General features: G+C 29.5%; 1 protein-coding gene across 2 annotated transcripts in view; it reads left to right on the top strand.

Moving 5' to 3' along the window:
* LOC111029050 (hemicentin-1-like) overlaps positions 1–15,035 on the top strand; it is a 214,726-nt gene that overhangs the window by 128,149 nt on the left and 71,542 nt on the right. For both annotated transcript variants that reach the window (XM_022307883.1, XM_022307884.1), the window contains exons 4-5: positions 2,940–3,056; positions 13,061–13,260. In XM_022307883.1, coding sequence (XP_022163575.1) covers positions 2,940–3,056; positions 13,061–13,260 — 317 coding nt within the window. The remainder of the gene's footprint in view (positions 1–2,939; positions 3,057–13,060; positions 13,261–15,035) is intronic.

Here is a 15,035-nt window from a genome sequence, read left to right as displayed (position 1 = left end):
AAGCACAATGTGATTTTAAAATTATTTGGATTAATTGCAGGCTTTTTATTCTATGAACCTAAATTTTATATGTTTTACTATACTTTTTATTAACTTATAAATTGATATCAGCTCTTAACATTCTTTTGAAAAAAAATACAACTTTTTGTACGAAGAATAGAAAAATAAATTATTAATAACGCATAAATATACTATAAATCTTTAAAAAATATAGCTGACAGACAGTCTCTGTTTTTTGAACTCGACGACTTATCATCAAGTCCAAATTAAACCTGTCCATTACAGTGATCTACTCAATTTTAATGTTTTCAAGATACCTATAGCTGAGCGAATTCCCTGATTTTTTTTTTGTATTCGTTGTAAATAATGCTTAAAACGTTATATTGTTGTGCATATTATTCTGCACTGATAAAATTAGTTTAAAGTTACTGTCGTGCGCTTATACATACATTTAAATAGCTACGACTTAAAACGTTGATGTTTTGCCATAAGAAAGAAAATGGCATCCGGAAAAAATGGAAAACATTTTCACTTCCTGTAGCGAATAATAAATGCTTTTAGTCGTAAAATCCTTCTTGCAAACTTGTTACAACGACAAACTTTATAATAAACTCTGGCGAACTTTAGTGATAAATTACCATAACGCGAATTAACACCGCGGGTATCATTTCGATTAAAACATTGAAACAATTTGTCCTCCTCGCCGTATGTTTTTTGATACTTAACATTAGTCAAGCATATCTGTCCAATTGGAATTGCGCAAGACATATTAGAGTCAACCTTAATCGAAGTGAGTTTACAGTGTACGAGGTATATTATTCCATAATTTAAGTTATTGCGGGGGAGCTTAATGAACAGCGTTATTAAGCATCTTGAATGTCATCATTTATTTCATTCGTCTGAAACCACCCGTGTACCATCGAAGTTTTAGACTATTTAATCATCAGCGATATCCATATCTCAAATATTTTTTCCGTAAACTAGCCTATAATATATTCTTAGTAGAAATATGATAACCCATAGTAGGTTTAGGTACCTATCATACTATTAGGTATAAAATGATTTGTTGTCAAGTTATTGCTAAAACTATGCATAATAATACTGATAATAGAATAAGTTCGGGGGGACGAGGTGACCGAGTGGTCTGACTCTTCCGCTGCGACGCAGCCGGTCGCTGTTCGATCCTCGGCCACCGGGTGGCATTTTTCTCCGGACAAGTCGCGGTGACCGGAGAGCAAGTGCTGCCATCCCCCCACCCCCGGGGCATGGCAGAAACCTACGGGTGCCCCATTCGAAATTCTGCCAAAACAAACACACACGTGTTCCCCCTACCGTTCCAAAAACCTACAAAACCATCAATACAAAAACCTACAGTACCTACTAATAGCTAATGGCCACAGTTGCCATAAAGTTGCCAAAAAAAAAAAAAAAAAGAATAAGTTCAAAAGAGGCTTAGGTGTGCACTTAGTAGACGTATATCATGCTTATCGTTAATATAGTTATCATTAGGATTGTATACATTTAGTCAAGATATTAATGAAATACCTGACTTAATAATTAACTTTTAATTAATTATATTTTAAACTAAAAGTTTTACTACGACATACTCTAATAAGTTAAGGAATATGAGAAGAACTTAAATGAGTCAATTATTTGCATTTAAAAAAAGTGCCTACTCTTTGCATGTTAAAATATCAAGTAGGTTTGTGTTTGAAAGTTTCTGAGACATTTCAAATTTATTTCTAACTCGTCATGCAGAAAAGTGAAAACTAATTTAACAATGTTTTAATTTTGTTATAAAAATATTGGCTAGAAAATAAATTCCAATTTATTAACAATTATTGTAATATATACGTGTGTATATATATATATTTATATTTATTTTCTATAAAGTTCTAATAGTCATCTAAATAATATTTTAAATATATTTTATTTTATTTTTATTTTTATTTTTTCTTTCAGAATATTGAGCCCCATTTAACATTTTAGTGCGGGGGTCCATGAGTTCACTGTTTGAAATATAAATTCATTAAATAGTGAATATAAATTAAATAAATACAATTTATAATACAAATTTCTCACATAACTAAAATATCAATATAAATAAATACATGCTTTTTTCTTTATTTATACTTACAATATTGTATTATACAAAAATTGTGTAGTTAAATAATACAATATATGGCAATAAAAACTAAAATTATCAATAACTACTATAATCATTTAAGTAATATAATAACAAATAAGTAATGCAATAATCCTATACATTTTTTAAAGCTCATCTATATATTATATAGCTCTTTTAATGCATTCAAATGATTTTTAGTAAAAATATACAAAAAATAAAATTTTAACTAATATTATGAGACAATAGATTTATATAAAAATAAAAAATAAAATAAATTAGGTATTCAAAATATATTGTATTGTGAAGAACAGTTTAATCATAAAATACTTTGTATTACAGTTAATTTACCAAAATCTATGTTACAAAATACCTTATTCATTATATTTTGCATTTAAGAAAAAATATAATGCCAAATCAGTTCATTTATATTTGGGTACCTAGGTAGGCAATAATAAATTAATCAATCAATAATATATTTTTTAGATAATTTAAAAGTTATATAAATCATATATGATTTGTAATTATCCGTAATACTAAGATTTAAAGAGATAAATTATTGTCGATTGTAATTTTGTTTATTGAATTTTTTTTTTTAAACTCAATCTTACGTATAAAAAAAAACAAGTTACTCCGCCGTCATCATACCTTACTATGTTCAATACTTTAAACACATCATTGAACTCTTCATTGAAATGCACTGATGTTTCACTTAACTCCTTCCAATTTTAGATCCAATTATTTACTAACATTTAATTATTTTTTAGGAGTTTGAATTCGATAAGTGTAACAAAATTTAATAAAATGTTTACAGATGCAAAACCGATAGTTCCAGCTGAAATAAGCAAGGAAGAAATAAGTCCTTACTGGTCTTTCAACGAGACTGCTGATATATCCAAATATGAAGATTTCGATCACAGGAAGTTCTTAGGTAATTAGAAATATAATTTTTTTTAATAGAGAAACAATGTATTATAATATAATTTGTAAATAGTTATTTGAAGTAGGTAAGTAAAATTGTTGTATAATTTAATGAAAGGCAGTGCTTTACCTACACAATATAAATAATACAGTCAAATATGTTTGTATACTATAAGTATCACAGGGGTTTTCGAACTTATCTATGTGAATAAAACAACTAGTGGTGTAATTATTCATCGCAATTACCTATCCTTGGATTTTATCTATACACTCTAAGACGTCTGACTGCCAGTATAAATAGATATATCAAAGATAAATACATAGTTTGGATCAACTTATTTTAAATTGAGCTGACTGCACTAATTTTCCGGATATAAGGAAAAAGGGCTTTGATCAAGAATTTATTAAAAATAAGAAATAAAGAGTAACAAAAATAATTAAAAGTTTTAAATTACCTACGAATAAATTAACCTGATAAGACTATTTTAATTTTTACCAGACAATTTATAGATACCATACAATATTTCATCAGTATAATAATGTTATAATACTATGATGGATGGAAATGTAAGTTACTAAAATAATAACAAAAACTTAAGAACATTAAAAAGATGTTTGGAAAAAAAAACTAACATAAAATGGTTTGAAAATATGTTTCACTTCTTGCTTTTTGATGTTGAACACATCATTGTAATTAAATAGCCGGATTTCATTAATGAACTCCAATTAATAAAAAATTGGGACTGTAGGCCATATTTTATGCCACCTATGAACTTCAATATTTTCCTAGAACAATCAGAGTGGAAAGGCATCACTTTGCTCCACATAAATATTATGATAATGTCTGGTAAACGATATGGTTATTAAAAATCGAAAACCAATAACTCACCAATAAGCACATAAAATTTGACACGAAAATGCGATTATAATTGTATACTTGTGCATTTAACTAGGAAATGATTGAGAAACACAAGAAACAAGTCGTCTATGAATTTATGAGTTGCTCAGCTCTCACTGGTACAAACTACAAATGGGCCATCACTGCTGCAAATCCATTCTTCAACAAAAACTCTCATTACACAATGATCAACATTCGAGTCATCAAGACCAACTATAGTATAGTTACTATACTCTTGAATATATTGAGTTAGTTGAATGAATGAATTCAGTGATAATGTAATTCCAGGTAGCAGGCGATGGAGACGTCCAAACATATTTCCTTAAATCAGCCCTTCTCGTGGCTTAAGACTAAAACTTTGGGCCCCATCGTTCGTACTTATGTTCAACGCCTTTTTCGATGAACCGTCATTGAGGATTTACTGCAGATGATATCAAGTGGAATTTCATCCAAAAGAACCATCGATGTTGAACGATACCCTACATAATGGCTGTTTTAGTAGTTAAACTAATAAGGATTTAATACCTGTATCACATAATATCGACGTCCATGCTACACCGCCACCCACGGGATGGTAGATGCTAGAACCAAAAAATACCACCTACCATATGAATGCCAAACCAATGAACCTTCAGCATTAAAGTCCTATTCAAGAAATATGAAGATTACACACCTCTTGCTGGGTCCTAACCGACCTAAATGGCTGTGTCACAGTTTTCTTCTCAACCCGATAGGATAAGCTTTGGCAACCCACATAGGTCGCTAGGGACTGTAGAAAATATCATCTAGGACAGGTTTATGTAACTACTTTGACCCCGCTATGTCATCTTCACCTGATGATTAGTTATAACTAATAGATATGTTTATATCTTGTAATATCCAACAATAATAATATAATTATCAATATACATATATAATTTCTTCGAATAATTTTAGCATTGTAATAATCAATATAGATGTGATATGATTATATTATAAAGTGTTTACTCAGATTTACAAAGACTTAAAAAATATATAGCTTTAAAAAAAATACTATGTCGATAAAATTATTAACAAATACAAAAAAGAAATAAACTAAATAACCCAACCCTAAATAAAATCTTTTTTATTTTATATCGTTCTTTGGCAAATTTAGTATGAGTTTTGATTTCCTTGGTCTTATTTTTAAATCTAACATCAAATATATCAATTTTTTTTGTTTTTTTTAATCGGTACCCCAAGTCAAGTTTGGTTTGGTTTAAAAATCAAAAGGGTTGTAACATAGAGCCTCCCCATTCATCTCAATTTCTAAAGTTTTCAGAGAATATCCTGGTTTATTTTGAAATCTAGGGTGGGACATAAAAAATTATCGGTATCCAAAACCATAGTCAGGCGTATTCATTTGTGTAATGCGTTTATCCAAAATTATTCAACTCTAAAATAAAATATACATTTTATCAAATCGGTTGGTACAATAACAATCATCATTAAGATGAGGACTCGTCGGGACTGGTTTAGATGTATAGTGTAATAATAATTATATTAATTATAATACTTAATATATTAATATAATAATAAATAATAATAATAATAATAATAATAATAAATTATTATAATAATTCTATAATAAAAAATTAATGACCATCATTAATTTGTTTTTTTTCTGCAGAATATAGAAAGTTATTGCAGTATTTAAGTTTGTTAGTACAAGTGTTTTATCGATTAATTGATGATTAATCTTGTAATAAATATGTAATAACTAAATTTAACTCAATCACAAAAACACATTTTATCTACTCAATGCATTGAGAAAAAATGGCAACCTACAAAAGTACAAACAATTGTTGAAAAGGTGAACGAATTTTAAAATGTATTCTAATTTTATATAATGCTATATTGCTTATATTAAACCTTGTAGAGTATGGAACTTATTTAGCTATGTTTCGCACGTTTCTGATAAAGACAATATTTAAATTTCCCCTTCGTTTTCAATTTGATCATAGTTCCAATATTTACATTAACATTTATTTTAGATTCTGAGCATGTGATTATAATATGAATATAAAGACACAAAAAAACGTGGTTTAGGAATATTATTTTAATTATTTTATATATATAGGTGTTGGAAATTATAATCAATGTGAAACATGATTCTGTAATAACAATTATTATTTAAATGCATAATTTTTAATTAAAAAAACTATTTTGGGACCAAAAAAAATCTCAGCAAATTCACTAACACTATAATTTAAATATTACGAATACCCATGAAATGATTTAAAAAATTGAAAACTATTTTAAATAGCTGACAAAATGTTGACATTATTTGGGTTAATCAATGTCCAATGCTTACTTACCGAACTAGTTTCATTTAATCGCATAATGCAATATTATAACATTTAAGTTTATTTTAAAGACAAAATAATCCGATACTGTTTATTTTTTATTTTATTGGTGCTCATCCGCCATAAACTAAATAAACTAAAATATTTATGAAATGTTTGTATATTTGTAATAACTCATTAAAAGTTTTAATAATTTAGACACTTGAGATTACATAAAATTCAAATAGTTAATTTAAATTGTAATAACCAATTACTGAAATATTTAAAATGTATCATATGAAACGAGTTATTAAATGTTAATGATAAAAGTTAATTTATAGTATAGTATGTAGGTACCTATAATGTCAGGATATTTCTTTCTGTAATGACTAACAAATGGTGGTATATTAGTATCAAGTTATTTTGATCTATTTTTGTCTTCATATTAAAGTCTTAGATTTCTTATTGCAACATAATTTATAAGGGGGGGTGTTTATGAAAATAAATTAATAAAGCTTTTTAAAAATATTTATTACTGTCCCCTAATTTAAAGGGCTGACACTCAGAAAATGTGTGATAATGACACATTTTTCAAATCATTTACTACTATTTAGTATTTACACATATTGTGTGAATATTATTATATTTTTCTAATAACTCGTTGGCATTCATTACATTAATAAATTTAAATATTGTGTAGTTGATGTAGGTCAATATTATGATAGCATTCTTTCATCGCTTTTTTTCCAGAGTCCCAGTATATTTGAAAAAAGAAAATGCACTTAATATAGTTTTGTAAATAAATACTAAGTAGGTACCGTTACAAATACCAATTGCTGTTATAAACTTATAAATATTATTTATTAATAATGAATGTTTTAAAATTTACATCAAAGCTCTGATTTTAGCAATAATATTGTGCAATAATAATTGGCAATGATGGGTATTATTAGTTAAATGATGGTGGGCATTTAAAACTGTATCTTAAAATATTACCCTAAAATAAACATTAATTATTTAATTAAATTAATAATTATTTTGGCCTTTTCACATCGTTATTTCAAAATCGTAATTCGTTTTTTGCACTTCAGTTTAATCATTAAATAAAGTTGTTGTAGCGAATACGTATTTCGTGCAATTTATTCCTATAATATAATACAATAGTAATAATGATTTACGAGCCGAATAAATCGGTGGAAAAAACGTGTGTTATGCACATGCGGGTTGGCGTTAACAGAATACAAAACATGCTTCATTGGGCGATTTAATCGACTTTGCTATAAAAAATGTGTACGACATTAAAACGGTTGACGTTAAAATATACACAAATTAGGTTACGCAACAAAATCGCAGCGACTATTACCTATTGTTTCAATCCCACAAATTTAGATTATATTATGCGCGATTGAAGTCCTGCGGGTAGTAGTTACGAAGCGATTGTTTTTAAATAGACATTTTTTTTTTTAGACTGCTCTCGGATTATATGCCTTGTTGTCATATTCTTACGGTTCATACTATTATACAATACGATGGTAAAAAATAATTAATGCAAACATTTCGTGTGTGGCACACACAAGTGCTTTATAATATACGTCATGTGAATACATACAGGTAGTATTATGATATACTCCACCTATATAGCTACTGGATATTATTTTTTTATTATTATTATTATTATTATTATTATTATTATACTGGTATTATATAGGTATTGGTACAATATTAAAAAAAAAAAAAAAAACATGTTTATACAAAATCAAAAGGATTTGGTGACAATCGCGGGGGTAGATTTTTATCCGTTTGCACGTTCCATTTTAAGTGCTTTCATTTGCATACATCGGTCGAACATGTTGTAAAAATATCACGTCCCACATATTACGATGTGTATAATACACGTATTACTGATGCAGTAATAATCTCATCCACGGGCTACATTTGTGGCGTACACCCAGACTGAGGCACAGCACCGGAATGGCTGTTCTCCGAGCATATAATACTAATATATCGTCTTCGTAGGTTTATCGATGGCACGATGTCAATGCCGCCATCGTGTCTCGGTCATATTATAAGCTTAGCCCGCACACTTCACGCGTATTATGTGTGCCACATCGATACGAATTTCACCTCTATATTCCAGGACATCCGCCGTAGATAATATTATATATACAATATAAATTATGATGGAGTCGGATATCAGACAAATGTGCCGAAATTGTTGGCCAAAAGCGCGGTGATGTCTGTATTTCACAGATAATCTATAATTCATAGTAGGTGTCCATAAGGGCTGTCGTTAAACTACATATATTGTTATGATTGTTGGAGTAAAGTAAAAAATATAATATTGGTGGTACCCATATAGAGCGTAAAAAAAGTTCTACAATATAGAGTGGCCGGTGAATAATTGTTGATAGTTGCAGGGGCCGCTACCGGAAAGTATAAAAATGTTTTTATTTTTTTTTAATTTAAAATTAATCTATCAATATTCATTAAAAAAAAATATTGTTAATAATATTATAATACTATAATCCATAAAATAATAATTCATCATATTATGTTTAATATGTACTTAAACCAATGATTAATTTTTAATTAGTGTTATTTTTGTGATATTTTATGGTGGTATACTTGAATATTTCTTGTTTGTGCAATATACTCAATAAACAGTATAGGTACCTGTAATAGGTAGTTATTATTTATTTGAATAATATGAAGAAATTATAAAGATGTATTGGTTTAAAATATTTGTTTTGTATCTGTCATCACGTTTTAGAGCAGAAAAAGGTCTTTAATCCTTATTTGTATATAATCTCCTAGATTATTATTTTGTACACGATTTCTGGTGAGAGTTTGATCTAGTTAATACTTTCAGGAAAAACCAGAATATACCAACTAATTTTCTAATAATCGGGCAAAATTCACAATAAAAAAAAAAAAATAACAAGAATGTATTCACTCAACGTCAGTTTCTGAGAAAATCTAATTTGATTCTCTGTTGTAATTCAAAAAGGAATAACCCTAGAGACTTTAAATTTTCATTAATACTGCCATTTTATTGACAAGTGGTATCGTTTTAAAAATAGGTTTGCTCTTTTAAGCTTTTTTTAGACACTTGAAATGTTCGAAATTTCTTTTTTTTATTTACCTATGTTGATCTGATTTTCGTTTCTTGTGGTCGCCCATCAAGGTCGAATAATTTCACAAAGCTAGGTACAGTGAAGCCGATTTGTCCATGAAATGGGGTAAACTAAAACTGAGTTACACTCAAAACTATACCTATATAATATATAGGATTCGTCACAAAAAAAACTGAACACTGGCGAAGTTAGGATATTCAGCTTGTAAACTCATATAGTTAAGTGTATTTTGAAGTCATTAATGGAATATTAATTACCTATTAATAATTATTTACCTAGTAATCATATTTAAAATGTATAATATTGTCCATTACTTTTTGAGCAAGTATTTTCTTCTGAAAATAATCAGGGAAGACTAAAATTACTAAAACTTGATTATTTACGTTGCATAAGTTTCGACAAATGGATTTTGTTTTTCTGTTGCATTAAACGAAACTCTACATTTGAATAACTACGTAACACATGCAATATTACATAGTTTTTGCTGGAGGTATCTTTCCCAATCTCCATTTTCCCTAATTGGCGTACTATTGTATTACAGGTACCTACCTATGTAATAATGTAAATTAAACCTTACAAGAAATAATATTATTTTATGATAATCCATTCGAGAATATAAACTCATATAACATCATACTATTGAAGCATAAAAGTTATTTATTAGACAATTTTGAATACACCGTAGCGACAAGACGTATAATACTTCACTATTAATGTGGGAACGGTCTTCGTACATCTGAAGGGTGAACACATATTATATTATACATATCATTAATTGTGTATACTGTATTGTATTATTGTTGTTTTATTTTATTCTTAGTAGAGCATTAAATTTAATGTTTTAGCAACCTTGTGTTCTTCTTATGGTGTATCTGACGTCACCTTCAGAGTTTTAGGAACATAAATTAATTTTCAATTTTGAATGAGTTTTCAAAGAGGAAATCGTATCACCTAGTTGGTATACTTTTAGAAGGTGGCGGGGAGACTAAAAATTATTTTGAAAAAAATCAAAAACGGAAAACAGCAAAATGTATACAAAACCATAATTGGTCCATCACAAAAGTTTTTTTGTTGTACATCCAAAATGAATAACTGTATAATATTCTTGATTTTTCTATTATTTCATATACAATTTTCAAAATATCTTGATTGTTTTTGAGCTATTTATATATTTTATTTTATTTTATTGTAATAAAATGTAGCGGAATAAATGAAAATTCATTAAATTCACAGCCCCGATAACATGCATTTAAAATATAAACATTTAAAACGAAATAACGATAAACTATATAAGCGGATCTCTTTACATCGTTAAATAATTTCCGATATAATTTTAATTCTACCAAACAATAATGATTGAATCAATAAATATTGATATTTTGAAAAAGTATAATAGAAATCCTAATCACTTTAAGTACTTAACCTAACCGCATTTAAACTGTAATAAACTGATCAGTAAACATCATATTAAGTTGAATGTAGAAATCGGGGATCTCCCTCGGATATTAAGTAGTATAAGTATTGAGTCATAATGTGTATCATGTTAACTATTATACATTGGATAAACTAAAAATAAATGTACGTATTTAATTTAATCTGCATGATAAAAAGATTGTAGAAGATAAAAAAACAAGTCTGGGAGGAGACCGTCTGTCAGCCTATATTTCTAAAGTTATATTATTATATATAAATATTATATCGCTAAAAGTAATCTATTTGTCTAGTTATTAATAAGCTTATACTGTAAACTAATTTTCATCAAAAACAAATTTTATGGTTTCATAATATATATATATATAATTATGACATTAATAGAAGCTATTAACTTTTAAGTCAAAATTAATTGAAAATGGTGTGAAGAGATTTGTTGGATAAATAGCTTAAAATTCATCTAAATGTTTTTAAAATATCGTTGTGTTTAGTATATAATAACATGTAACATGTAAAAACAAAAAGTCCCTTTGAATAATTTTTTTTATTTATAACAAAATAAATTAAATATTTATGTTTTAATACACAATTTTTCGAATTTTTGACTTCAAATGTCTACAACGAAAAACTGAGATACTTAATTTTTTTAGACTTAAATTCATTATGTTTTTCTTTGTTTTTATTTATTCTCAGATGTAAGAACAACGAATAATTACAATTTTTCGGACAGCTTTTAAATTTAATTTTTTAATTTCAGTCGATAAGGTAGTAATGTTCTGTAGTAGGTGTAATATGATTAAACAAGTATAAATATACATATATGTATGTAATAATAAATTATATTTTGTGGGTTCGATCTCGTTTCATTCAATTTAATTTCCAATATTTAATCAACTATGTTTATATTTTATTTATTTTATTTTATTAGCATTTCGTGTACATTTCGTATCTTGGGCTATAAACTCCATTTAATATAATATTATCAATGAACATAATATTATGATTAACATTCAAAACTCATAGAAACCAATACGATGACACATATACATAATAAAATAGTTAAATTAGTTCCAATAAACTATTGTGATGATATTATAAGTGGTTGGAACTCACCGCACGGGACTTCTGCAGTAGTTACATTCGGAGAAACGATATCAATCAATCTGTAATAGTTAAGTGTAACTGCTATTGCCGTTGAACATACACACTATAATGACATACTCAGTTAATAAATGTGGCAGTTTACACATTATAAATTCCTCATTCCCTTATTTACACAAGCATGTCATTGATGATTTCTATTTTGAAGTTAAGCGATCCGTCCAGAGAATCAAAAATTATGCTTTAATATTATACCTCAATATATCTCTATAAGCCTACTATTGCAGTAAAACATGATTAGGGAATTTCTGTTTTGCGCAGTCAACAAACTGATTTCAAGTCAAAACTATAATAATACTATTATTAACTCGACCAATATTATACAAACACTTGCTGATATACTTTGTTTTTTCCCCTTGCTATCGATATTAATATTGCAACAACACATCACTTGCAGTTGTTTGTCAAACAAATAATAACTTATACTTCGTGTTTCGTGCTTAAATATAAAAAGTTAAATGCGTCGAAGGACTATACAATATTTACTGGATTGTATTGATTTTTCACGCTGTCTACGACTTATTCTGGTCTGGTCTAGGTGCCTTCACGCAATATTACGAATATCTCGTGTATGTACCGACTTGTGAATCTCCGGGGAAATTGGATTGGAATTTCGTCACTGTCGATTTGAGGTGATCGAGCTCGATATGTCGATCCTGCGAAAAGAAAAAAAATAAGCTTGATTGAAATTATTTTTGAAATGTGTACCTAACACCGCAGTAACACTTGTGCCGGGTTGTTCGGTGCTCGGTCGCGTGAAGGATTAAGCCGTGCGGCGGGGGTGAGAATATGTTGGAAAATAAAAGAGAGACGCAGTGTTAATTTCACGCACTTGAAGTTTTCACTGCGATGAATGCGTCTAACGATTATTGCGCTTCAGTTGACACACACACGCGCCCACCCACCCACACACACACGCGCAGGACTAATATCGCAAAACTATTAATTACTGCGACCACAAGCACATTAACATTACAACGTACCCGCCCCGAACGCTCACACACACACACACGCGCGCGCGCGCTTACGAATTTCGTTCATGATGTTTAATTAGATTTTTTTGTTTTTGTAAAATGTCACTTCGCAGAACACGAACTGCACCTGGACGTGTCCGACCCGGCTGTCGCCATCGATGCCCAGCCACCGGTTAAGCTGCGCACCACTACGATGGCGCCGTCCACGCCGACACCCGAGCCGATCATTCACGTGGGCACGACAAACGTGACGGTCCAGCTGGGCAGTACGGCGTTGCTCCACTGCGAGATAGCCAACTTGTCCGAGAAAATGGTAAGTGCAAAACGGAGGTGTATGCACCTTCACCTATATTTACAGTGAGGGTATGGGTTACGGAACAATGGGAACCGGACGCGTGGCGGCAGAGGCCGTGGGTGATTGATTTGGATCGTTTGACCCGATGGCTCTAAGTAATCGTTCGTCAGCTGACGTACGGACGGTTGTGATGGAGTCGTTCACGTATAGGTCGTTGTTGACTACTTGTAAGCCAGCAAAAATACCGACACTCGTCTGGCAGTACGCGTATTTCAAAACTTTTGTAAACGCTACGACATTATAATAGAAATAACACGAGCGGGCACACAAGCATACGAGGACTGGGTCACCCGGGGTGGAACCGTGAATGTCGAGGGAGTAGGAGGTGAGAGAGGCAGTGGTGATGGTGTCACGTGAGTAAGAGAAAAAAAAAATATCCCCTCGAGGCGAATTCTTCGACACACGCGCGACCGTATGCAAATAACTGACGAAATATATTTTACATGCCAGTGGTATTGCCTTGTTTTTCTTTTTTTTTTTTTTATATTGCTTTCCATATGTTTTTGGATCAAAAAATAGTGTATCCCCGTTGCTTAACCAGACGTTTTATATAACACGCACCCCAGAGTACCGTTTTGGATCCAAACGAAAATTGCGGTTAGTTTGGGTTGAAACCACCGCTGCAGTACCGCTGTACCTACCACTGACAAATTACAACACTTCTTTCCGAATATTATGCTAAACCGTGAAAATAATATTATCGACGTTTTTATAAGAATAAAAATACATTCCTAGAAATGTAATGGCAATTTAGACGATTGTACGCAAGATTATTCGATTTTATGGCTCTGAAAAACATACGTTGCATGAGTTATTTTACTGTGGGGAATATGTACCTATTACAAACAGAAAATTGAGTGTCTCGCAAACAAACATCCGGGTCGCATTGTTTAAAAAATAAAGATATTTATTTAAACTAATAGTCCGGCAAAATCGCAACATTGGTATTTCAATAGATTTAATTACTTTAATTGGCTAAAATATAATAAGCAGTTTTTAAAACGTGTACAAACCATTCTAATATTCTATTGTAAATACTACCCAACTGTATAATGTTAATGTTGATATAGTATAATGAGTGTAACAAGTAAACGTTAAGTAAATAATATCAAATTATTATTTCTATTTATAGAATAGTTTTAATCAAAATTGCATTTTTATTGTGAATTAATTGAATTAATTTTTTTTTTTATCATATTAGCTTAACAAATTATAGTTGAAATTAATTAAGAATGATCACAACCACACAGAATATAGGACGATACCAGGCAGATTTCAAGGCAATAAACAGTTCTATCATATTATACCGACATGACGAACTATAATTTACCTAGGCGTAAGATAATATCGCATTAAGAATGAAGAATAATTAGTCGAAATCACTAATAATTAATTTCACCTACTTTTTTAGTGATTATTTTTAGTGATTACATGACAATTTGATACTATATTTATTACTATCATAATACTAATGACTACATAATAATCATCTAGATCTTTGGTCTTTGTATAGAAGAAATAATTTTAAATCTAAAAATAACCTCCTCAAAAATACTGTTTTTTGTCATCGTTAAGTAAAAACCGAAGAATCTGCTAAACAAACTTCAATCCGAAGAAAAGAAAACTCTATCTTGGAAAAAGTATTAGAATAAAAATAAAAGCTCTTTAGTCATTTAATCTACAGTGAATCAAAAATATACTTTACGTTTGAGTATTTTAGAGTGAAGTTGCAT

The sequence above is a fragment of the Myzus persicae genome, unplaced genomic scaffold (assembly GCF_001856785.1).
Source record: "Myzus persicae strain clone G006 unplaced genomic scaffold, MPER_G0061.0, whole genome shotgun sequence".
NCBI lineage: Eukaryota > Metazoa > Arthropoda > Insecta > Hemiptera > Aphididae > Myzus > Myzus persicae.
The sequence above is the reverse complement of the archived record's forward strand: the minus strand, read 5'-3'. Positions and strand labels throughout refer to the sequence as shown.